This window comes from Misgurnus anguillicaudatus, unplaced genomic scaffold (genome assembly GCF_027580225.2).
Source record: "Misgurnus anguillicaudatus unplaced genomic scaffold, ASM2758022v2 HiC_scaffold_31, whole genome shotgun sequence".
In the NCBI taxonomy this organism is placed as follows: domain Eukaryota; kingdom Metazoa; phylum Chordata; class Actinopteri; order Cypriniformes; family Cobitidae; genus Misgurnus; species Misgurnus anguillicaudatus.
Window position 1 is genome coordinate 3040532 of NW_027395281.1, and position 26764 is coordinate 3067295.

At 38.1% G+C, this 26764-nt stretch overlaps 1 protein-coding gene and 1 long non-coding RNA gene across 3 annotated transcripts; one reads left to right on the top strand and one right to left on the bottom strand.

The window, feature by feature from the left end:
- Positions 1-1306: 1306 nt before the first annotated feature.
- LOC141362977 (uncharacterized) lies at positions 1307-26099 on the bottom strand. The gene is made up of 9 exons (XM_073865368.1): positions 25960-26099; positions 8206-8508; positions 7783-8100; positions 7540-7656; positions 7012-7323; positions 4614-4898; positions 4209-4514; positions 1962-2267; positions 1307-1806 (listed from the first exon to the last, which is right to left on the bottom strand). The coding sequence occupies exons 1-9, from the start codon at positions 26003-26005 to the stop codon at positions 1733-1735; spliced, it is 2067 nt and encodes a 688-aa protein (XP_073721469.1). The 5' UTR covers positions 26006-26099; the 3' UTR covers positions 1307-1732.
- LOC129446195 (uncharacterized) lies at positions 17867-24553 on the top strand. Of its 2 annotated transcripts, none has more exons than XR_012368504.1 (9): positions 17867-18112; positions 18461-19003; positions 19107-19283; positions 21004-21063; positions 21200-21280; positions 21447-21500; positions 21672-21758; positions 23786-23873; positions 24030-24553. It is a non-coding gene; the product is annotated as an uncharacterized lncRNA (long non-coding RNA). The 2 variants fall into 2 exon arrangements; XR_012368505.1 differs by having other exon boundaries at positions 23786-23863.
- Positions 26100-26764: the final 665 nt, after the last annotated feature.

The following is a 26764-nucleotide window of genomic DNA, read 5'->3' on the forward strand; positions in this document are numbered from 1 at the left end:
AGTGAGAGGTTTGTGTTTAGAGTTTTGCAAAAAGAGTTCATGATTTGACAAATGGGTTCAAGCCACTATGAATTTGGTTCAAAGATTGGGGTTTAGTGTTTTAGCAATTCAGAAAAACTGTAATGACAATGACCATTTATTTAACGCTTGCTTTAATAACTGAATTTATTTGATGGTCAAATTGTAGGCCCTCATAAAAAATGAATTTTTAACTATTCAGTCATTGGGCCATATTTTAAGGATCTAAGCGCATTGTCTAAAGTGCATGGAGCACAATCTAAACGGGCGTGTCCGATTCCACTTTTGGTAAAGGGGACATATTATGAGATTTTTTTAAAGATGAAAACTAAGTCTAAAATAGGTCTGAGCAAAAGTGTGCCGTTTTGGGTGTGTCATTTAAAATGCAAATTAGCGGATGAAGTGCAACCACTGATCACAATGATGGTGGTTTGTTGCAATTGAAACTCAATTGTGCTGTGAAATATTTTATCTCTCTCTTTCTCTCCCTACTAAATGGTTGTGCTGTGGTTGGATAGTGCAGATAAAGGGGGCGGTATTACCTTATTCTGACATCACAATAAGGGCCAAATTACAATGACCTATTTTTCACATGCTTGCAGAAAATGGTTTACCAAAACTAAGTTATTGGGTTGATCTTTTTAACATTTTCTAGGTTGATAGAAGCACTGGGGACACAATTATAGCACTTAAACATGGAAAAAGTCTGATTTTCATAATATGTCCCCTTTAATTTAAGTTAGTTCACTGTCGTATACAGTAGTACAGTGCATTTTAGGCTGTATACTGTACAATGAACAAATTATATGGCCTAAAAATGTGCTTCTCCATTAAAACTATGTTTTGAACCATGTGTTTTCTATTTTTTGGTGTAGTGTTTACTCACTGTTTGATAGTGTATACCATTTTGATCACTTTGTTTATGGATTGAGAGCAGTGTTTGATTTTGAACACAGGTAAAACTGTTTTGGGGCGAAAGTTTATGAACGAGAGTCAGAGGTTTTGCAAATAGTGCTTGAAGATGAGGTTTTGTGTTTAATGTTTTCAAATGGAGCAAGGTTTCAGAAATTGAGAAAAACTGTAAGTAGATAAGGGAGTTGGTGCAGGTTATGTTATAGTTCAGCAGCTCAATCTACATATTAAAACACACTGATAATTATTTCATATACAGTACAGTAAGTATTTATACATCAATACATAACTTAAATAAACAAGCATGCATGTGTCCAGATTAATATATTTATTTAAAAAAAACATTGGTTATGCATTTGATATAGACACTGACCTGAGAACAGCACCTCTATGATAAACACATCACAACACATAAATACATGCAAACTGTGTATATTTTATAGTGGTTTAGTGGTGTGTAAACTGTGCAAAATGTCAACAATATAATATAATAAATAATATATAATATAATATATATAAGTACAAGAGTCCCTTTTCACAAACAATATAATCCCAACACTTCTTATTTTATTTATATAATGTAAGATACATGTGACTTTCAATATGAATATTATGTTCACGAAATAAATATATAGTTAAAGCAGCAATGCGTAGTTTTGGCCTCTCCCCCGCCTTCTCTCAGGAGTTCAGCATCAGATAAGATTTTCATCTCTTTACACTGCTCTCAGTTGTTGTATAACAAGTGTGCATTTCAAATAATGTTGAATAAACAGACAACATACTACTGCTGCTGTTGTAAGGTTTATATGGGAAGTAAAGGAATCCCCTCTGACACTTCCTCTATATGATCTGCCGCACCATCTGTTTCATGGTTAGCTGTGAGAAAACAAAACAGTGTTGATATTTCATGTTTTTATAAACTGCATTAAATTCCACTACACTAAAACACCTGCATGCATTCATTTCTAATGAGTTGAAGAAAAATATGTCAAATTATTGACAAATTATTGTAAAAGATTTTAAAATCTCACCATGGAGAGAAACTCTGTATCTCTTATATGTGGTCTCTCTGTTGCTGATGATCTGTAGTTTATAAAGTCCTGTTAGTTTACTGTTGATGCCTGTGATGGTGAGAGATCCAGTCTGATCCAGCTCAAGTTTGTTTTTGAATCTTTCATCAGCACCATCATAAAGCATCTTCTTGTTTAAATCAGCTTTAGCTATGAGACTGTCTTCAGGTCCAAACATCCACAGTATCATTACTTCATCACTCTGCATGTCAGTAAGATCAGTGCGTAGTGTGACAGATTTTCCCTCCATCACTGACTCCAGTTTCTCTTAGTTGTTCACAGCAACACAAATAAAAATTAAAACAAAATTGAAAATGATCAACTTTATCAATCACAGCTATGTTTACATGCACACAATTTCGTCAATCCGACTGAATTTAATTTGATTGCAGGTTATGACAGTACAGTTTACATGTACCCTAAACATTGCAATCTGGTTAAAATGTTAGTTTATGTGTCCATTCTATCTACCTTATTTTTGACATAAATGTGGGTGCCGCCATCTTTAAGCTCCTTTGTGTAAGACTTCCGTTGAGCCGCTAAAGCTAATGGTAGTCATATTGCGAGGGACACGAGTGTGTTGTTTTGACTGGCTAGTTAATGTTTATTGTAAAATCTTGAAAGACCGGCAAATTTTGTGCAGTTAGGGATTGCCATAATAGCTCTTACAACACAGTAAATCTCTACAAAACATTTGTTTTGACCAAAATCCACGCACAAGCTGAATGTGGATGTGCCGCACGTCGTGCATCCACGATTTGTAATCACACATCCATCTAGTAAAAACTTTTATAGAAACTGCCAGTAAACAAATAAATAAATACAATAATTGTTCAAAAACAACTAATATGCTGATAAAAATATGCTGATTTAGCTGGTTTATTCTATTATATATTATTTTGAAAAAGCGTTTACAGTACAGAATAGATATGACATAAACTGCTTATTAGTTAATGTTTATATTAGTTGTTAATGTGTTTGTGTGTACTTTTGTTATGTATTAAATTAATAAAGTATATAATTTCCCAAATTACCTGCCCATGTATCCCTCTAATGTGCAAGATGTGATATAATAATATTTTGCACAAAATGAAAACAATACTGAATAAATGTAATTGGTTTATATTGTAGGCTCAACAATTGGAGTTGACATTGAGTGGGAATATGCCCGCATTCTCCACCATTAACTGTATTAAATTCAATTTTATTTAAATAGCGCTTTTCACAATTATTTAATTATTTCAAAGCAGGTTTACAGTAATAAAATCAGGAGAAAACATTGAAACATATGTCAACAACAAAAGTTGCAAAGCGGCTACGATTAAACAATACAGCCTAGAAATTGCAGCTGGGTTGCCGGTAACTTACCGTAGATTTAAATGTATGTGTTTTACTGGCAACATTTTGTTTAAAGTTAAATGAGCATGAAACATTTACAAGTCTTTGTCTTTATAGAGTAAAACTAAAAAAACAGCATCAAGCATTCTGGGAAGCAAAATCTGAAGCAAAAAACAGAAAAAGGTTGATGATGATTTCTGGTTCCCAGAATACTTTGCATGAGGCTGTTATTGTATAGTTTTATTCTGTAAAGATAAAGACTTGTTAATATTTGAAATTTATTTAACTTTGAACAAAATCTTGCCAGTAAATAACACAAATTTAAATCTACGGTAAATTACCGGCAACCCAGCTGCAATAACATTGTAATTTCTATGGAATTTTTTTACAGTGTACTATCCAACGTTGTAATTATGTAATGTATAGAAGAAAGTTCTAAGTTAGGCCAATGCTAGCTCACTTCCTAGGGGTTGGAAAAACTCATAGGAGAAAAAATTCTAATTTTAATATAGAGGATCAAAAATAAGGTGGATATAAGAGGACTTGGCAAGGCTGCACACAGCATTCCTCGTCGAGTTCTTGAAGTTATCATATTGATTTAGGTGTTTACATGAAGGCTTTTCAATCCAATTGAGCCATCAATATGATAACCAACGGATTATTTGGTTACATGTAAACATACCAAATACAATTACAAATAGATTGCTCTGTTACATGTAAACCAGGGCTCAAAAAATCGCTAGCCCGATGTTCAGAGGCTATTGTGAATTCCTGTCGGGCTACCAAAAATTTAAGAGTACCTGCCCGAAGGGCTACCAGGCATTTTGAAATTTTGCGAGCCCTGTAAACATACTGATTCACGTGACTCACCATTTACGATAAGCATGAAACTTTTGATATCTGAGCTGCTGTTGATCTGCAGTTTATAAACATCTGAATGTCCTCTGCTGATGTTTCTGATGGTCAGATCTCCATTCTGTTCATTCAGAGTCAGTCTGTCTCTGAATCTCTCATCATTTCCGTCATATATAAACGGCTGACCGCTGACTCCATTGATTTCAGCTATACGGGTATTTTTATTTCCAAATGTCCACAGTATCCGATGGTCTTCCTTTAGTTCAGAGACTTTAGTTTGTAGAGTGACAGAATCTCCCACTGAATGTTTCAATGTATTGTCTGCATGTCAACAGGTAGAAATATAAGATCATTAGTAAACATGTCACATTTATTACATTTTCAGTATTACTTATCTATTATAAAATTTGAGCTACTCACACCAGACAACAACATTGAATTTCTTATATGAAGTTGCATTTCTGTTCTTAAACTGTAGTTCATAAACTCCAGAGTCTGATTTTTTAATGTTTGCGATTGTGAGAGATCCAGTATGAGGATCCAGCGTCAGTCTGTTTCCGAATATCTCATCATCACAATTTAATGAGATCTCATTGCTCTTTCCATTTACTTCAAATCTCCACTGTATCTTATCATCATCCTGTAATTTGGAAATGCCTGTCTGTAGTTTAACAGACTCTCCCTCTGTGACCTTTAATGTGTCCTCTGTTTTTCACACAGAAACACAAAAATAAAGAAATATTGACATACAGTATGAAGAGATTTTGACATAAGTCAAACATATAACATTTTGCAAACAAAATTCTGCTTTCTGTGCTGTCTTCACATCAGCAATAACTTCCTGTTACTATAGTAACTTCCCCAATTGCTCTCTTTTGCATTAATTTAAGGAGCACATTAACTAGTCAAAAATATATCAGAATTTAATTTCTATAGACCCCTTCACAGTTCACGTCACAGGCGGTTCTCACTGCGCATGTCGGGGACAGAAAAGTAATTACAGCAGGAGTTGCGCATTATTCGTTATCGTCAAAAATGCCTACTTGCATTGTGGGCTGTGAAAATCGCACCAAGTCTGACGTTAAGTTTTTCGGGATTCCTGGAGAATCTCAAAAACAAAAAAATACAACATCTGTGGCTGCAAGCAATTAAACATGCAGACTGGGACAATGCAAAGATCAAAGAGGCTTGTGTTTGTAGTGCTCACTTCATTTCAGGTAATTCATAATTTTTCAGCCCTGTTAGATTAAACTAGAGGCTTTCTGGATGGTATGAACAGTTTGACCCCATGCTGCGCACGCACCTGATAGTTATTCAATGTTTACAAACCTTGAAGGGGTCTATAGTATTGTCCCTCGAGAACATATACTAAAACATTTGCTGAAATGTGAGGGGTGTACTCACTTTTGTGACATACTGTACATGTGATGATACATATAACATTTATAAAAAACATAATTTGTAATGCACATAGTTTGTAATGCACTGTGTGTCGCTATGGATAAAAGTGTCTGCAATGTTCATTAATGTAGAGAACTTCACTGTAAGCCCAGATAAGTTGAGTTTACTTACAAAAAATGAAGCACACTTATTGCCCTAAAAAAATGTAAGTTATGATTACTTAAAAAAACTTTAAAGTTGTTCTAAAAACAATTTTAAGTTAAATAGACTTAATGTTTTAATTTCTTCTAATATGCCTGCACTCTTAACCCAGATTAGTTGACATTACTATAAATTTGCAGGGAAACACGTTGCATATAACTTTAGTTTTTACCACTTTATATTACTTTTGATGTTACAAATGGTATTATAATACAAAATTAATGACTGGGTTAAAGTCAATCATTGAATAAAGGTGATTCTCCACAGAAACACACACAAAACTGTGTTTTTGACATACATTGTCAGTACTGGAGAGAAATACAATAGAATGTTCTGAACAGGGTTCATGTACGGAAACACTGATCACCTGAATGGTGACTTCACAAAATTATAATTTACAACAAAACATTTAAGTATTGAACATTTTGATCAGTTTTTATTCTTTGAAAAAGCAGAAAGTAATCAAAATATTCAGGCACAAAGATTATGGCTATCCATCACAACATGAACTAATAATTTTAAGTTCATTTTACTTGAATGTTTTAGTTTAAGGGATTTTGTAAGCTTAAAAGTCAACTAAATCAACTACATTTTTAAGCTTTGGCTTCAAAACACAAAATATTAAGTTATGTTTACTTAATTTGTTTAAGTAAAGACAATATCTGGGTTAACAGTGTAGCGGAAGTTAACTTCCCCAATTGCTCTCTTTTGCATTAATTATACATATATCACATATGTGATGATAGTGTTACAGCAGCTCAGTTGGTGGACCATGTTAGCAACACTAAGGTAATGGGTTTGATTCCCAGAAATTATTCATATTAAAAAACATAGTTTTTAATGCACTGTGTGTCATATGCTAAGTCAGCTACTATTTGCCATTGTGCTAGCTCACTGAAATGAAAGCAAGCATAATCTAAACACAACATCTACATGACATTTTGACCCTCTAAAGTTTATCAGAACAATTTTGGAGTAGATTAGGTGAGACTTTTTGTTTGCGATGCCCAAAAATCAAGCTGCGTAGAAACTAACACACCAGAGCCACAACTCTCCACAATATATACAATGAGGGAAATGACAAATATGTTTACACACAACACTGTTTAAAGTCCTGCGTGGATTTAAAGTGCCAATTTGAGCTTTCACATTTAGGCCCCCACAGACTAAAAAACTTCTTAAATCATTATGGGATTAAAATATTTGATCTTCTCACCTCGGACAACAACTTTGAAACTCTTTGATTGAGTGATTTTGGTTCTTTTGGTGATTTCTAGGTGATAATTTCCAGAGATCCTGATTCTGATATCACTGATGGTGAGATCTCCAGTCTCTTTATCCAGGAGAAGTTTGTTTTTGAATCTCTCATCATCACCATATGCGACATCATTGGTCCTTTGGATCTGAGCTATGATGGGACCTTTGGCTCCAAACCTCCAGATTATTTTATGATGGTCTTGTATTTCAGTGATTCCAGTTTTCAATGTTGCAGAATTTCCCTCCATCACTGACACAGTCTTCATTTCATCTGTCTCAGACAAACAGAAAACATACGAGAACAGTTTTAGAGATATCATATGAATCTCACAAGACTGAAATACTTTTATTTTGCTAAATTGTTTCCTAAAAGTTAGCACCCTTCAGGAAATTTGAATTAGACAATCATGTACATCAATCTAAAAGAACATACATCTCTACTATAAAATTATGTTTAATATGATAAGATTATGTTTAATATGAATACCTTTGAGTTGAGAGTATTTCCATCGATATAGTAAAGCCACAGCCAGTATAGCTCCCAGTATAGGCAACAGGACAGCAGCACATATCAGTCCTATATATAATGCAGACAGTCCTGGTTCTGTAGCGGTTATAGACAAACATTAATAGACGACAGTTAACTTTAATGTATGTGTCATGGAAAATCATGAATGTTAATATTACGAATAACTTCAGTCATCAGGAAACTTAAAAGATTTGATCTTACCCACGAACACATTGTATCTCTTGTATATGGTCTCTTTGATGTTGGAGATCTGTAGTTGATAAACTCCTGTGTTTCTAGTTTTGAGATTTCTGATGGTGAGAGATCCGGTCTGATGATCCACATGAAGTCTGTCTTTGTATCTCTCATCAAAATCATATGAGATGCTATCATTTATGATGATTTCAGCAAGACGGATGTCTGGATTTGAAGGTCCAAACCACCACTTCATTTGATTGTGTTTCTTTATTTCAGTCACTCCAGTGTTCAATGTGACCGAATCTCCTTCTCTTCTGTTTTCTACTCCAGCAAAAAACACATCTGGAAAAAACACATTTGACACAAAAATATTATATAATAATAAATAATAATAATAACAGGGACTGCAAATAAGAAAATACTTTGCTAGTTATCTTAGTTACTCACCCTGTACAGTAAGACTGAATGTTTTGATGAAGGTTTCATTTGTGATTATTTTTAGTTGATAAGGTCCAGCGTGTTTGGTTCTGATATCGCTGATAGTGAGAGATCCAGTCTGATTGTCCAACTGAAGTCTGTCTTCAAATATCCCATCATCAGTATCATACAAATTAATATTTCCTTCATTCATTTTAGCTATAATAGCATCTCTGTATAACCAGATCAGATAAACTTTACGCATGTCAGTAACTCCAGTTTTAAATGAGACTACATTTCCCTCCAGCACTGAAACTTTCTCAGCAAACACAGCTGAAAAACAAAAACAGATACTCAAATTTCACCCGCGTAATGATGCAATAATCTATTAGAGACGTTACCGTGATTTTACCACAGTTAAACTGCTTACCTCAGTTTTTAAAACACCACCGTTTTTTATATATTTTACTATGTTCTTACCTCAACTTATAGACAAATTAATACATACCTATCTTTTTTCAATGCGTGGACTTTTAATCTTTGTACAGCGTCTTGTGAATGGGGTACACACCTAATAATCACTTTATATATCCTAAATTGTCACATTATTTGCTAACATTACGTCAAAAGATGATTTTTTATAATGGGATCTGGCAACACTTTAAATTCTGCACCTGCGCTTTAGCAGTTCATTTTTCACTAAACTATAAAATATGTCCAAACTTAATTATATATGCGGATGCCAATATGAGTCGTTTTGAAAAACTAATAAGTAATTTCCCAGCAGACATTTCAATGGTGAATCAATGGCAAGTACAAGGTTGCATCAATTACCTTTTGATTTTGCAAATGTATTCAACGCTAAACAACAACTGACATTATTTCAATCAAATTTCAACATTGATTTTTAAGCATTTTATTAACCTTTTGCAACCATTCACTGTTGTTTCAACGTTGAACAAACAACTGACCTTATTTCAATCAAATTTCAACGTCGAAGGTCATATGCCTGCTGGGTTGGAGAACTTGACCTTTTATGTATATGTAAAATTAACCGAGGTCCGAACCGTGGTGACCTCATAGCTGGCATAGAGACGGAGCGCAGTTATGCAAATTTCAACCTTATTTACAGATTAAACTTTAAAACAGAATAATAGCTAAAAGCTGCTGTGTGACAAGGTGTACATTTAACAATCCAAAAAAAACAAATACGTTTTTATAAGCTTTCGACTTCAAAAAACGAGCGTTTAAAGACACAGAAATGGATACAGGCAACTTTTCATATTACTACTATTAGTAAAACTGTGTCCAATAGTGGGAAACGTAGTCGGCGATCCACTTTATTCTCCTTAAAGGCTGGGTTTTACGGCTCGACAGTTTATAAAAACTTATTTCTGGGTTCTTTGGCTTGTTAGCTGTACATATTGTCACACAGCAGCTTTTAGGCATTATTCAGTTTTTTGTTATAAGCCAGAAATGACAAGGAGGCGGCCTCTCGCAATACAAAGTCAATGGAGACGGTTGGATTGTTTTCCCCGGTGAGCGTGGTTTTCAGGTTATGACGCGCTGCGCTCTGTCTCTATACGGCCCCTCATACGGACTACCGGCACATCCGGGAACTTGACTGTAAATTTCGTCACCGCCCCTTTACGGGGGATAAAAAAGCAGCGCTTCCATTGGCTTCCATTCAAAATAGCGGAACAAAGCAACGTTTTTACACAGCCGGCAGGCGTAAATAACTTATGAAATCACTCAGATTAAACATGTCGAGTATTTATCTGTCCATCCTGCCTGCCATAGAGTGCGAAAGATACATTAACACATTTAATTTGGTCAATATAAAAACACGTCCCTTTCATTCTTACAGCGTCAAATTTGTGTAACAACGCCATCCAGTGATTGCTGGAAATATCGCTAAGCCAGTTAGTTGTATGGCTGGACGGAAAAGTGCACTCATTACTCTAAATATAAAGACATAATAAATAAATACTGTTGGAGCTATTTTTGCACTTTGTTTATTTTAGGCTTAAGTTATAGTTTACTATATAGTTTGGTCACGTGGTGCTATGTTAATTTGCATAAATGGGTTAAGGTGGGAGGAACCGGAAAGGCTGCGAGGGCATATGGTTTTTTACCACAGGGTGAGAGAGGCAGCAGGAAATGTCTGTGAGCTTGCTTATCTGTGAAAATAAACCTCCTCGAACTCATCTTTGGCTATGGACATTAGTTTATTTTTTGTACCTCTAACCATGCGTAAAGCCTACCCATGACGCAGCCTTAGTGGCCATTTGAAACGTTTTGTTGATATTAGTTTTGCTTAAGTAAAGGACAAATAGCCGCTACAAAAGTAAAAAACCCGCCCCTAGATGTATATCGCTGGTTTACCTGGAAAATTGGACTCGTTGTTAGCTGAATTACCCCATTGAAAGTGGATTACTTACCTGGATGCTCGAGACAACGCTGGGCGGAGGAGTGGCGGAGGTGCGGGCTGGATATAGCGCAAACATCAAGTAATCCGACCCATCCTATTGTGTAAAGCTTCCTTGGACACCGTACTGGATAACGGTGACGCTACTGGAGCGCTGGAGCTGCATTTACGGAATGGAGGTTTGATGTTTGTTACAATTGTACTCGCAAAAGCTGGCCCAAAGCCTTCACAGGTGGCGCGCACGGACGCGCGCAACAAACAATCACTGCACGCATTCAACTCCGTGCGCAAAGGCAACACCGCTACAAACAAAGCTCCGCAAGGTATGTGCTTTATTTAACCTTTGCAAATAACTGTGTGTGCACCTGCCCAGCATCAGTAGAAAGTAAAAATGTCTGACGTTGTATCCAAAGCCACAAGTGACACGGCGCTTGCGATAAAGAGACGTACAAGTTTTACTGTTAAAGGAATGATGTTTTTCATGCAAACGTGTCAGGAAAAGAGATCGAAGAAATGCAGACAAGCCAAATTATTCATGAATCAAATGGATGAATTGATGCATTCTGCAGACAATATTGGTGTAGTCAAGTCTCTTTTGGATCAAATGATAACATGTGTTAATGAGGCAAAACAACATCATGTGTCATTTGTGTCATTGAATATACCTCAGGATGAAAAGGAAAGACAGATTACATATTTTGAACAAAAGGAAAAACTGTTTTCAAACTTTATTGATGATGTCAAAGGGTGGTTATTAAACACAGGCCATTCATATGAACTTCCAATTAAACCGCCTGATAATCAAACTGATATTAGGCCTGAGGACATTGTATCCAATAAAGGTTCTGCAGCACGCTCAAAAGCTGGCTCTAAACTGTCAAGAATTTCATCTAGTGCATCTGCCAAAATATTAGCGCAAGCAGATAAAGCAGCATTAGAGGAGCGTATGGCTGCTCTAAAACAAAAGCACGTTTTGGAGGCGCAAGAGGAACAAATAAGACTTGAACAAGAGGAATTAAGGAGGAAACAGGAAAAGGACCAAGAGGAATTACGGAAGAAACAGGAACATTTAAGGAGAGAAAAGGAACAACTTGCTTTGGAGGCAGAATTGAAGGTAACAAACGCAAAATTGAAGGTTCTAGAAATAAATTCAAAGTGTGGCTCTAAAGTGTCAAAATGTGCATCTACAACATCAGATGGCATGAACTCTTACTTGGAAAGGTCAGAAATTCCAGGAAAATATGAACTAAATCCAACTGCTGAACATTTTGTGCCCACCAATGAAAACTCTGAACCTTCTCCTAGGTGCTTATTAAATTCTGTCCCTGTTGGTGTTAAACCCAAACATGTAATGCAACCACCCATACCTAATGTTATTCCTGCTTCTCAAGGACAAAGTACACATCCACTGGTTTTGCAAAATGATCACGACAATAATCAATCCAGCAATTCTCCGGACGTTTTGAACATCATGCAGCGTCAAAATGAAATTACTGCCCTGTTGGTCCAACAAAACACAGCCTCTGCTCTGCCTATGAGAAATATACCTGTATTTGATGGTGATCCCCTGTATTTTAAATCTTTTCTCAGAGCCTTTGAAAATTGTATAGAGGATAAAACTCAAAATTTCAGTGACTGTCTGTACTTCCTAGAACAATACACTAGGGGGCAACCAAGAAATATTGTAAGAAGTTGTCAGCATCTGCCCTCTGAACTGGGATACCAAAGAGCAAAAACACTTTTGATTGAACATTTTGGCAGTGAACACAAAATCTCTTCTGCTTATATGGACAAAATCAATAATTGGCCCTCAATAAGACCCGAGGATGTTAACGCTCTGCAGTCGTATGCTTTGTTCCTTCGAGGTTGCGCCAATATAGTACATCACATAAAGTACATGAAGGAGTTGGACATGCCAGCTAACCTCAGGACAATTCTAATGAAACTTCCATACAAACTGAGGGAAAAGTGGAGAAACGTGGCATGTGATATACTGGAGCAAACTGGAAGCAGAGCAGTGTTTGTTGATTTTGTAAATTTTATTGAAAAACAAGTCAAAATTGTTTCAGACCCGCTGTTTGGAAATATAAATGATGTTTCCCCCACCAGCCACACAAAGTTATCCACTCAAGTTAAGCAGAAAAGGAAAAGTGGTACCTTTGCCACCAGCATCAATGTAATAAAGGATGGACATAAAGAAAAGGAAAATTTAACAGCCCATAGTAATCAGCTCAAATGCCTGTTCTGCCATTTCACGAATCACACTCTGGAAAAATGCTTTCAGTTTAAAAGAAAAACACAACAGGACAAGATTCACTTTCTAAAGGAGAAAGGTGTGTGTTTTGGGTGCTTGAAATATGGACACACAAGCAAAGACTGTAGGAGTCGTTTGGATTGTGAAGTGTGTCACAGGAAACACCCATCTGTCCTGCATGTGGAGAAGGAGGATACTACAAGGATAACCTGCAAAGAAACTGTGAGCATTGTACCTGAGCAGAAGCAGACGTGTGGTCATATTGGGGCTGGTGAAGAGGATACTGCTGTTTTTTCCATTGTGGCTGTGCGGGTGAAAAGTCAGAAAAGTAATAAAGTTGTGCATACTTATGCTTTCTTGGACCCTGGGAGCTCTGGTACCTTCTGCACTGCAAGTCTGGCTGAAAGGCTGGGAGTATCAGGTAAAAATTGTAACATTCTATTAAAGACAATGGGACAGACTAAAACCATAAATACCACTGTGATAATGGGTCTGGAGGTGTCTGGTTTTGATACCGAGGATTTTATTGAGCTGCCATCTGTTCTGACACAAACAGAAATTCCTGTATCCAAAGTTAATGTGCCATGTCAGGATGATGTTGCCAAGTGGGCGTATTTGAGTAGCATTAAGCTACATGAAGTAGATGCAGATGTGGACTTGCTCATTGGAACTGACTCTCCTAAAGTTTTGGAGCCATGGGAACTAATAAACAGCCAATCTGGTGGACCGTATGCAGTGAGGACCAGAGTTGGTTGGGTCATAAACGGGCCTCTTCGTGTTGGAGATTCTGGAAGTGCTGGTGTCAAATCAGGATGCGCTGTTGTAACTGCTAATCGTATATCTGTGGAGCACTTGGAAAATATGTTGATGCAGCAGTACAATCATGGCTTTGCTGAAAGAACATACGATGAACAACTTGAGATGTTAAGAGAAGACATTAAATTTATGAAAATTGTGAAGGATACAACAGTGCTTAACAATGAACATTATTGTATTAATTTACCTTTCAGAGTTGAAGATCCTGTTTTGCCAAATAATCGCTGCATTGCATTACAAAGACTCCAAAGCCTGAAGAGGAGATTTAACAGAGATATTTCATTCAAAGCTTAATATACTGATTTTGTCAACAACATGCTGGAGCAAGAATATGCAGAAAAGGTTCCCACAAATGAGCCCGCTCCAAAACAAGGAAAGGTGTGGTACATTCCCCACCATGGTGTACATCACCCAACCAAAGGTAAATTGCGTGTTGTGTTTGATTGTGGCTGTACTTATAAAGGTACATCATTAAACAGCCAGCTCTTGCAGGGCCCAGACTTCACTAACACGCTTATTGGCGTCCTCCTCCGGTTTAGAGAAGAGCCCATCGCTATTATGGCTGATATCAACGCTATGTTCCATCAGGTCCGGGTCCCACACAAGCATGTTAACTTCTTGCGCTTTTTATGGTGGCCCAATGGAGATGTTACAATGGAGCCAGAGGAAAACAGGATGTGCGTACATTTGTTTGGAGCTGTATCCTCTCCAAGCTGCTCAAACTATGCACTGAGAAGAACTGCTGAGGATAATGCATTGCAATACTCACCCGACATTCTCAGCACAGTCAAAACAAATTTCTATGTGGATGACTGTCTCAAGTCCACTGCAACGGAGGAAGATGCAGTGAAGCTCATACATGGATTAACATCTCTCTGTAAAAAAAGGTGGGTTCCATCTCCAAAAGTGGGTCACAAATAGCCAAAATGTGTTTGCACGTATTCCCATCAATATCAGAGCAGTGGGTTTGGAGAGCATGGATTTGGATAGGGATCAACTCCCTGTGGAAAGAGCTCTGGGCATGCAATGGTGTGTTCAAGGAGACACGTTCAGCTTCAGGACTGCGGTACAGGAACGTCCACACACCAGGAGGGGCATCCTTTCTGTGGTGAGCTCTCTCTATGATCCACTGGGTTTTTTGTCTCCTTTCATAATCCCTGCTAAATTATTGTTACAGGAGCTGTGTAGAATGAACTTCAAATAGGATGAGCCAGTCCCTAGTGCCGTCTCCAGACATTGGTCTGAGTGGCTCTCTGAACTTCAGCATATGAGTGGATTTAAAGTGGAACGGTGCATTAAACCCAAGAACTTTGGAACACAAGTGAAAGCAGAATTACATCATTTTTCAGATGCCAGTCAATCAGGATATGGTACTGTTTCATACTTGAGATTGGAGAGTGCTGACAGTGTGCATGTTTCATTCATCACAGGCAAGGCTCGTGTTGCTCCTCTAAAGCAACTAACCATCCCACGCCTTGAGCTTGCTGCAGCTGTGCTTGCAGTTCGAGTGAATTCCATGCTGTTGAAGGAGTTACAGTTGCCATTGCAAAGGTCAGTTTTTTGGACTGATAGCACTACTGTTCTCAAGTACATCTTCAATGAAACAAAGCGCTTTCACACATATGTTGCTAACCGTGTCAGCACTATAAGAGAAGCCACAGATAAAGATCAGTGGAGGTATGTAAATACCAAGGATAATCCTGCAGATGAAGCATCTCGAGGACTAAGAGCTCAGGATTTTGGGAAAGGAAAATGGCTAAGGGGACCAGACTTTTTGCATTTGTCTTCCACCGAATGGCCAAAACTTGACTTGGACTCCTCGTCCATCACATCTGATGATCCAGAGGTAAAAAGGGAACTTAAAGTGAATGCTGTCGCAACGCACAGTGACAACCCCCTTAGTCGGCTCATTCACTATTTCTCATCCTGGAGAAAGCTTAAAACATCAGTGGCCTGGTTGTTGGTGTTGAAAGAAAGACTTTTACTTTTGAGCCGAAAGAGGAAAGAATATGTGGTCAAGCAGAATGAAAATGTGGAAAAGGAGCTTAAAAAATTCAAATCCACGCTTGGAACATCCAGCTTGACACCAGAGCGTTTCAGGGAAGCCGAAAGGGCAATAATTCGGTTTGCACAAAACCAAAGATTTAGCACGGAAATTTCCTCACTACAACACGATCCAAAGACTGTTTCCAAAGACAGCCCTCTTTATCGCCTTGACCCCTTCATTAAAGATGGCATTCTCAGAGTTGGTGGACGCCTGTCTAAATCTGTCCTGCCATTGGAGGTTAAACATCCTGTGATTCTGTCAAAAGATCTACATGTTTCCCAGCTCATATTACGTCACATCCATTATCAACTTGGACATGCTGGACGCAATCACATGCTTTACAGATTAAGACAGAAGTATTGGATTATAAATGCCAACTCTGCGGCCAGGAAGATTCTCTCACAATGTACAGTGTGCAGAAGGTACAGAGGAAGACTTGGAGAACAAAAGATGTCAGATTTACCAGAGGAACGAGTTGTGCCTGATAACGCGCCCTTTACAAATGTAGGAGTAGACTATTTTGGACCACTGGATGTGAGGAGAGGGAGAACTGTGCTGAAGCGATATGGAGTGATATTTACCTGTCTGAGCAGCCGTGCAATACATCTGGAGGTGGCGAACTCCCTCGACACAGACTCCTGCATCAATGCTGTGCGAAGATTTGTCTGCAGAAGAGGACCCGTGACAAGTATGAGGTCAGATAACGGCAAAAATTTTGTTGGTGCGCAGAAGGAGCTGAGGCAGGCACTGGCTGCTTTAAATCATTCTAAAATTGAAAGGATTTTTGTGCAGGAAGGAGTGACGTGGAGTTTTAACACCCCAGCTGCATCTCACCAAGGTGGCGTTTGGGAGTGTCTGATTCGCTCTGTGCGCAGTGTACTTACCTCTGTTGTTGGACATCAGCTGCTGGACGAGGAAGGCCTGCAAACACTGTTTTGTGAGGTCGAAGCAATACTCAATGACCGGCCAATAACTAAGGTCTCAGAGGATCCCAATGACTTGGAAGCGCTCACTCCAAATCACATTCTTCTGCTAAAAGGCAAGCCCATTCTGTCACCAGGTCTGTTTGAAAAGTCTGACTTGTATATTAAGAGGAGGTGGAGGCAAGTGCAGTACATTGCGGAGCTTTTCTGGAAAAGATGGACATCAGAGTATTTGCTTGTGATGCAAGAAAGACAAAAATGGACAAGGCAAAAAAGAAACTTCATTCCAGGAGATATTGTTGTAATCGCTGATGCTACAGCTCCAAGAGGCTCATGGATGATGGGTAGAGTTCTAAGTACTACAGCTGACTCAAGAGGACTGGTTCGCTCTGTGAAGGTCCAAACGAAGACCAGCATCCTGGACAGACCAATAACCAAGCTCTGTCTTCTCTTGGAGGCTAGCAATTGACTATGCATCTCATTCTCTCTCTCATCTGTTTTCTATCTATTTTTTTTTTTTTTTTTTGCAGGCATGGAAAATCTGAAGATGCAAGATTTAAGCTTAGTGTGTGGGTTATAATTATAGCTCCTTTGTGTTAACAGCTAAGGTTAATTGTGGGTAACTTACCGTCACAATTAGGGGCTGGGTTGTTGGAGCTATTTTTGCACTTTGTTTATTTTAGGCTTAAGTTATAGTTTACTATATAGTTTGGTCACGTGGTGCTATGTTAATTTGCATAAATGGGTTAAGGTGGGAGGAACCGGAAAGGCTGCGAGGGCATATGGTTTTTTACCACAGGGTGAGAGAGGCAGCAGGAAATGTCTGTGAGCTTGCTTATCTGTGAAAATAAACCTCCTCGAACTCATCTTTGGCTATGGACATTAGTTTATTTTTTGTACCTCTAACCATGCGTAAAGCCTACCCATGACGCAGCCTTAGTGGCCATTTGAAAAGTTTTGTTGATATTAGTTTTGCTTAAGTAAAGGACAAATAGCCGCTACAAATACGAAGTAACTTTCAAATACAAAGTAAAATCATTCACTTGCTTCCCTGTTGACTCGATGAGGTACGAGTTTAATGTCCGGGTAAGACACCTCTGGCCAATAGGGAGCGTTGTTACACAAATTTGATGCTGGGAGAATGAAAGAGACATGTTTTTATATTGACCAAATTAAATATGTTAATTTATCTTTCGCACTCTATGGCAGGCAGGGTGGACAGATCCCAGACAGCACGTTCAGTCTTACCGACGTCGGCAATTGGAGGGCACCAGCGGCAAAGTGTCGGTTGGGGTTTTTCCCCTGCACACAGAATAAAAGTAGGTGGGTAAACGATCGGCGCGATGAGTCTGCAGCCGGAGATCGGCAGAGGAACCGCGAGCAACCTTTATGCCGACCGCGCCTCTTTTTTTCTTCACTAGATCTACGCAGTTGTTGGTCCACATCAATCCGGCAGTGTAAGCGCGAAGGTATGTTGATTAAATATGATTGTGGAAATGTTTTCGATTAACGGATGACAGAAACACTCTAAACACTCTAAATGCATTTTTAATGATTTTGTCTAAGTGACATGCTTAAAATTAAAGGCAGCTCTTGTTGTGCGTTTTTATGGTAACGTTAAAAGTAGACCTGTCAATCAAAGAGCTAGTTTAGTACAAGTGCACAGCCACTGTAGACAGTCAGACAAAGTGGTTATTAAGTAATAAAGTGATAGGAAGTAAGTGTTTTTGGACACACACCTATTCATAAAATAGAGCCTTTATTTAACCTTTGTAATTTAGGCAAAATAAAATGTCTTTTCTGTTTTTTTCACTCAGGTAAATACGATGAAGGCATGGCTTGGTGGCCTCCAGAACCTTTTACAGCCCACGTGATCAAATAGCTTGCGCGCGCATTTCGGCCACGGAAGTGTTGTTGTTCCCCAGTGGTTCTCTAACCTGTTAGCAACTCAGAAAGTTTATTAAAACGGTTTCCCAGCATCAAAATGTCTGGTTGTTGCGTTTGGTTGCACTAATATAATATACTAATATACGTATATATGTATCTGGCCACTTTATATTTGGCCATCTGCTAATGTCTTCTATCCACTCCACTATAGTACACGGATCTGGTAGATGTGTTGAAAAAGTTGATAAGTCAACTTTTTAAAATAACTTTGTCTGTGTTACTTCACTGCTGATTCTTACCATACTTCCGTTGCCAAACTGCGTGCACCTACGTTGCCACATCATCATTGTGTACAAAGAGTAAAAGGGTCTATAAAGACTCATACAAAATACTCCAAAGTTTTTTCAAGAGCACATCACCCAACCCATCTAAAGGATGAAAACAATACTCTTGTTGAATACTACATGAGACAAGTGAGAGTGGGGGGCTATGTTGTTCTGATGTTACTCATTGTACTTTCTATGTTCGATGTGATCAATATGAAAACTAATCTTTGTAAAAACTTTTCATTTACAGACCATCCTGACTTAGATCACCATCACCACCATCATCCCCTGCATCGTGCCTTTCATCAGACACCCAAAATGCACCACAAACATCACAGGCGAAAAAGAAGAAAACGCACAACAAACCTTCCAAAAAACCCTCCTCCCCCTTCCCTCCTACCTATGGCTGGAAACAACATAACAGTTGGCAAGTTGAATTAACTATTTTGACCTTAAAGGCTTATTTTTTTATCTTATTCACTGTATCCCCATAGTTAGATAAGTGCATACATACTCCTTTCATCTCTGTGCGTGCCGTAACTCTGTCTGATGCACCCACCGCTAGCTTAGCTTTGCACAATGACTTGAAGTAAATGGCTCCAGCTAGCATGCTGCTCCCAATAAGTGACAAAATAATGCCAACTTTTTCCTATTTATATGTTGTGATTTGTATAGTCACAACATGTACAAATAACAAGGTCATGTGAGACACAGCCATCTATTAATCATATACATACAGGGAACTATATTCTCAGAAGGCAAAGCCCGGCTACTTGGGTGCAGTGATTTGCTAGCAGCACCTGAGAAACCCCCGGTGAGGAGCAGAGAGTTCGGTCAGAGTTGTGCAGTTACTCCCCCCAAGTAGCAAGTGCTTCACCTTCTGAGAATATAGTTCCCAGTATGTATACTGTTAAAAGATGGCTGTGTCATGACCTTGTTGTTTGTACACGGTGTGACTAAACAAATCACAACACATAAATAGGAAAATGTTGCTGTTATTTTGTCACTTATTGGGAGCAGCATGCTAGCTGGAGCCATTTACTTCAAGTCTTTATGCTCAGATAGGCTAGCGGTGGGTGCGTCAGACAGAGTTACGGCACGCACAGAGATGAAGGGGTATGTATGCACTTATCTAACTCTGGGGGTTACTGTGAATGAGCTAAAATCCCAAAAAGTCAGTGTGTTCCTTTAAGTTTCCATATGTCCATTAGAAAATTAAAGGGATAGTTCACCCAAAAATGAAAAATAATGTCATTAAGGACTCACCCTCATGTCGTTCCAAACTTGTAAGACCTCCGATGTTTTATGTTTAGTCCGAGAGCTTTCTGACCCTACATTGAAAATCTATGCACGGTATACTGTCCATGTCCAGAAAGATAATAAAAAACATAATCAAAGTTGCCATTTGACATCAATGGGTCAGTTAGAATGTGTTGAAGCATCCAAAATACATCTTGGTCCAAAAATGACAAATTTATTCAGCATTCTCTTCCATGTCTATTGTGTAGCGCATGTGTCTGACTAAAGTCTTGTGACGCAGATGGCGTGTTATCCTCAGATATGTTTGTGAATTTTTTTCACATTTACAGCATTCGTCTCCCTCAGACTGTAAACGAAGCTCGGGCGCACAAAAAAAAGCTGGGACGCACCTAATAACACATCAGCCACGTTGTACGTCAGCTGCGTCACTGCAGTCATGTGACTTTAGTCTCGTGCGCGTTCAAAACAGAACCGGAAGAGAAGACAATGCTGAATGATGTCGTAATTTTGTTATTTTTGGACCAAAATGTATTTTCGATGCTTCAACACATTTTAACATACCCACTGATGTCAAATGGCTACTTTGATGATGTTTTTTTATTACCTCTCTGTTCCTGGACAGTATACTGTGCATAGATTTTCAATGGAGGGTCAGAAAGCTCTCAGACTAAATCTAAAATATCTTAAACTGTGTTTCGAAGATGAACGGAGGTCTTACCCTCATGTCGTTCCAAACTCGTGAGTCATTAATTACATTATTTTCATTTTTGGGTGAACTCTCCCTTTAATTACATGCTCATACTTTAATTATGCCTGATAAGAATTTGTAATATTTGTGTTTAAACATTTTTCGAATTTTAATCCTTGTTTTTAAATGGCCATGACAGTGACAAAAAGGAAGCAGCCTTCTCTAGCCCACCCAAGTTTCCATCAAAGGAGCAAGCCTAGTAAGACATTTTATGTGTATAATGCTGCACTTCTCATACAGCGAATATCAGATGTAGATATCTAAGGTGCAAATCTTATGGTTGATGTGCCTTTTTGATCATCTTTCTGTTGTAACCTTTTTTAATCTTCTTGAAGTGTCAGTAAGAAGAAAGCTGGCTAACCCTCCCACCCCTTGTTTAACTCCTCCAGCCCATCCCACATCATTGTAGAGTGAAGGTAAGTGTACCCTATATAGTAAAATGCATCAGGTCCCTAAATTCAAGCAAACACAATGTACTCCACAGGTCCACAGCACATACCATAGTTTGATGTTCCAGAGATATGATTTTTGAGTTTATATTAGTAGTGTGATCAGTAAACCAAGGTTTTCTGTCTTTCCAAGAGACTGCGGTTAATATTCAGAAAGAGGCGCAGAGAACTGAAGGCTTTCCTGACTGTAAGCCATTTAAAACGCAGACAATGAAAACACTGACACGTGTGTGTGTGTGTGTGTGTGTGTGTGTAGAAATGTGTGGCAATTACTCAGCCCACTGACATTAGTTTATCTAATTGTGATAAACTTGACTTACTGTTCACTCCAATAATTTCGTTTTTCTGTATTTTCTAGTGACACCGAATAATAACGAAGGCCTGTGTGCTTTGCAGCAGCCTCCACGTCACCCTCTTCCAGGGCTCCGTCAGAGGACTAACGATAGTAAGATATTTTACATGTAATGTATGAATCTGCACTTTTTACTCAGAACATCATACTGAGGTAGTAAAACAATACATTTCAGAATAATTCAATAGCAAATGAATTAGGGCCAGATTTTAAAATCAAGCTGGATCTGGGCCATTTGTGTTTTTTCCATTTAAGTGATTACATCAGTGAATGAGGACCTTCTTCGTACTGAATGTAAGTTTCCGTTAAATATGTGATGCATAGACCCTTTTACAGCCCACGTGATCAAATAGTTTGTGCGCACATTTCGGCAACGGAAGTGTTGTTGTTCGCCAGTTGTTCTAACGTGTTAGCAACTCAGAAAGTTTATTAAAACGGTTTCCCAGCATCAAAATGTCTGGTTGTTGCGTTTGGTTGTACTAATATAATATACTAATATACGTATATATAAAGAGTTTGGTCCCAAATAAACGCCATTTTTAAAAAAAATGAGTTGCTGCCAGAATCAGTATTATATCAGGTCAATATTAAAAAGTAAATTCTTAATTTTAAGCAAAATCCAATATACGCCGTGTTATTCTGTCATCTTTTCTCCCTTTTTTCCCAAAATGCAATAAACGCCACTCCTCCTTTTCTACAGAATGCCATAAATCCGCTCCACAGTTTGCAGCGCACCATTGCAATGTAAACAAACAATGGCGGCGCGCTGAGTACACGGAATACTAGTTTTCCTCATCTACTTTGTACTTTGTGATCAACAAACAAACAAAAACAAAATAATACTTTAATAGCATTGATAAACCTGTGATGGTTTTCTGTGACGGGAAAGAAACGTAAGCCATCAACATCTAATAATTTACGCAAGAGACACTCGGGAGACGGGTGCTTGTTTGCCCTGGCCGACAGCATCAAGTCTCTGTCATGCTAACACATTGACCCCAGCGGATCTTATGAAAAACGTTCCATAATTTTACTCAAAGTCAACGAAAATCGAGCAGGACCAAAACATTTTACAGCTGATCGCTGTGAAACACGTTAAGCGACGACGTCAAGTATAACCGCATCAATGACAGTGTTCTTAATATCACAAAGTAAGTGTTTTGATTAATGCCATTAATGTTTATATTTTTAATTAGTGTATACCACTAGTTAACTAAATGAATAACATGGCAAAGATGAATGCACATTTATAAAGGCTATTGATTCAATAGATTTATAGCATTTTGAATAAAAACTTGTCATGAATTTATTGCATTTTGTGGAAAAAATAATCTGTTTTTATAATAAATCTTTGAAAATCAAGTTATGGATTTGAATTTTTTTTTGTTTTTATAACCTAAAGATGCTATGTGAAAGTTTGTAACAGAAAATAGTGGTTTTCATCTTGTCACTTTCTTGGTATAGAAAACACGTTTTTAACAAAATTTGTCAAAATGGATTTATTGGGTTTTGGAACCAAACTCTTCATATGTATCTGGACACTTTATATTTGGCCATCTGCTAACGTCTTCTATCCACTCCACTATAGTACACGGATCTGGTAGCTGTGTTGAAAAAGTTGATAAGTCAACTTTTTAAAATAACTTTCTCTGTCTGTGTTACTTCACTGCTGATTCTTGCCATACTTCCATTGCCAAACTGCTCGTGCATACGTTGCCACGTCACCATTGTGTACAAACAGTAAAAGGGTCTATTGGGTCTTTAAACTTGTGGCTGTAAGCGCACTTGAAAAGTTTGAGAGCAAAAAGCCTACATACTGTTCACAATCTAATTTTATCATTTCATAGTGACAACCGTTAATTGGCAGCAGGAAGATGAATATGAAGGGCTGGGCTCTCCTGAACATAAGCTGTTTAGCATGCAGATCAAGAACACACTGAGACAGGCACACACACACAATACACAGCGCACACACAGCACAGTCCTACATAAAATGGGGAATGACAAAAATGACAGAAAAAGTTTTAGAACCACTGCTGTGGGGTCACTTATTTAGCTCTGTTAGTTGGACCTGGGTGATGCTGTTCTTTGTGTAACGGGACTTTTTCTGTATTTCCTAGTGCCACAAGATGATTGGCAGCAAGACACACCCAGTGATGAAGGGATGTGCTCTCCTTAAATCACAGCCTATTCATCAGGTACTCCTGAGTAAGTCCTACAATGTGTTGAAACAACATGATTTTATTTTTTGCAAAATGCTCTGACTTTTCTGAATTGTCTTTTTAGAAACCATCCACGAAGATATATAGACTTTTGTGCTGTCTTATTTTTTTCTGTTGCTTATTACATTATTACATTTTTTAGGTGCTGTGTTAAGAAATCCTGCCTACAAAGTTCCACTGAGGCTGATTTAAAGATGACTGTGAGAAACTGGCTGCGGCTGTCTGAGCAGAGACAGGAATGGGGGCGGCAAAGGCGGGACAAGCAAGCATCTTAAGTGAAATAATTGATTGGACTGATTCTGGAGTATGACTTATTCTGGAGGGAATTTCTTATTTTTGTTGCAGTTTGCTATGGGACGGTTTCAAGGACAGGGATTAGACTAGTTCTAGACTAAAATAAATGTAAGAGCTGTCCAAACTGAAAACAACTTGCACTGACATATCATAAAATACATCAGTGTCTTTTGTGATGCTTCAAAATGCACACAAGTAATGTTTTTATTAAGACATGTTATTAAAACTAGTTATATTTCAGAATTAAACTAAGGCCTAGTCCCGGTTTAAGATAATCCCTGTCCGGGAAACCACCCCAAAGTGTAATTTGTGGAGTGTTAAAATAAATGAAACTGCCTTTGCAAAAACAAAGTAAAAAAATGTTTCCAGATGCCCTTCTGTTTTGTTATTTCTCCTGGAAAACTCACTGATCCATTTTTTTCTGTTAGACTGACATTTACCAGGTTGTCAGATTGTGTATGAAATACACCCTACACATAACAATCACTTACTTTCAATTTAAACTTTTTTTGTCATAAAACCTGGCAACTCAAAAGGAAGCGGCTGCAGACTGCGCAGCCACGGACGGAGTCTTGCATGCAAGTGGGCTAGTTGCCTACTTCTCCACTAGCTCTTGTCAAATTGTTAGGGATGAAATTTTATGATTAACACAACATAAACTGTTATTGAGGGTTGATTGTTGTTGATACACAATATGAAATGAGTTAGCCTGCAGGGGTCTCCAACATTGTGAGCAAGGGCTACAACAATATGTATAAAACAATCTGGAGGGCTACTTTTTTATTTATTCTACTCAAAACTTTTTTGTTTTACTTACTGATTTTATTTTATTTTACTTTTTGATATGTTTTAGTATTGTTTAATATGTAAACATACGTAAACCAAGCCAAGTTAATATAAAACATATGTATGTAATAAATAAATATTACAATTGAGACTAATAGAATGTGCTGGCACCATGGAGACCCCTGGCCTAAACAAATCAATTATATAACGGTGGGATCCTGACGCCTCGCTCCCTTTAACACTGGAACAGCTGCTTTATAAGCATGCCTTGACGTTTACAGCGATGCAGCCGAAAATCAGCTGTGTTCAATGGGAGAGCGAAGCGGATCGCGCCGCATATAGGTCATAATAATTAGGGCGGGTTTACGTTGGCTCACGGTCGGCGATCATTCTAATGCCACCATCTTCCCGATGTCTTGCCTATTAGCTACCGATCTCCATAAGACATCTCACCGAGGCACTTTATGTCGGGCAAGTACATGCGCCCCAACGTCGGTAAGAGCTAAATTGCTGTCTGGGATAATTACTCAACATGTTTAATCTGAGTGATTTCATAAGTTATTTACGCCTGCCGGCTGTGTACGAAGGTTGCTTTGTTCCGCTATTTTGAATGGAAGTCAATGGAACGTCTAGTGCGATTTCCCCCAAAAGTGGGCGTGAACCTGTTCAGAGACATTCTATGACGTTGCGCCGGTTGTGCGTATAATGATAGGCTACTTCTAAACTTTCTATGCCAGACCCATAAAATGCATAGCCTATGTCATTCATAGATTCCGGACTAAATTTTTTTATCAAGTTTTAAATAAATAAAGTCTTTTTTAACAATTGCTTATAAATGCGCGTGAGGATTGGTACATCGAACTTTAAAAGTTTCTTCGGTGTAAAGTGAAAGCGAAAGGAAAAAGTCTGAACAAACTACAGTTTAAGTTTAAGGAAAAGATAACAACAGCAACAGTTTCTTCATAATGCTGAAAAGGTCTAAACAAACCTACCGTTTAAACTTAAGATAAAGATGAAAAACAGCAACAGTTTCTTCATAATGCTGTAAAGACATTCCTGTGAGAAAGACGACTGAGTGACGCGATGTGATAGCGATGTTCCAGGAAAAGGACAAACAACAGCAAATATTTACCGAGTGACTAAACCCGAATGACAGCAAACCTATAAGGTTGACAGGTTTACGATTTCAAGTTAGACTAGTAAGATCAATCACTGCTACAGTTTGCATGTGAAGTATCTTAGCACAAAATAAAAGTTAATCGATCTATTACGATTATTACAGAATATTTAAAAAATGTGGGACAACCAAACGCATTTTATTTTTGCTTCACACATTCATATAATATTTTGGTAAGATAAATAATATCTGTCATGCCACGTATGTGTGCTTGCGCTTGGCACTGCTTCTACACGCGATGGCAGCACAACAAAACACAAAAGAGCAAATGCATAACAGTATTTTTTCACATCATCATTATTATTATTAAACAATATATATCGTGCTACTGTAAATATATATTTAATAAGTAGCGATATTTTATTTGAAAATTATGGTTTCGATTTCATTTCGATATATTTATATAATGTCCGGAAGGGGGCAGAGTTGAGGTGCAGTGAAGAGTTCACAGTGATCATGTCTGTTCGACTTCATGTGGCGCCGGTAGAACTGACGTGCGGATGACGTCAAACTACCGCGAGAGCGAATCGAAATTAAACTTCTTCCTAGTATTTAGCGCATCGCTTTCGCGGTACTTTGACGTCATTAGCTAGTCTAGGTTGTTTATTTTTTCACATCTC

What these genes read in the sequence shown, in the direction of transcription:
- LOC141362977 (XM_073865368.1), bottom strand. Translation starts at nt 26,005, where the DNA reads ATGAAGAAACTGTTGCTGTTTTTCATCTTTATCTTAAGTTTAAACG. An exon ending in GAGATACAATGTGTTCGTGG is followed by an intron (nt 7,657 to 7,782) that starts GTAAGATCAAAT and finishes TAACCGCTACAG; the next exon opens with AACCAGGACTGTCTGCATTA. An exon ending in ATTCAATGTTGTTGTCTGGT is followed by an intron (nt 4,515 to 4,613) that starts GTGAGTAGCTCA and finishes GTTGACATGCAG; the next exon opens with ACAATACATTGAAACATTCA.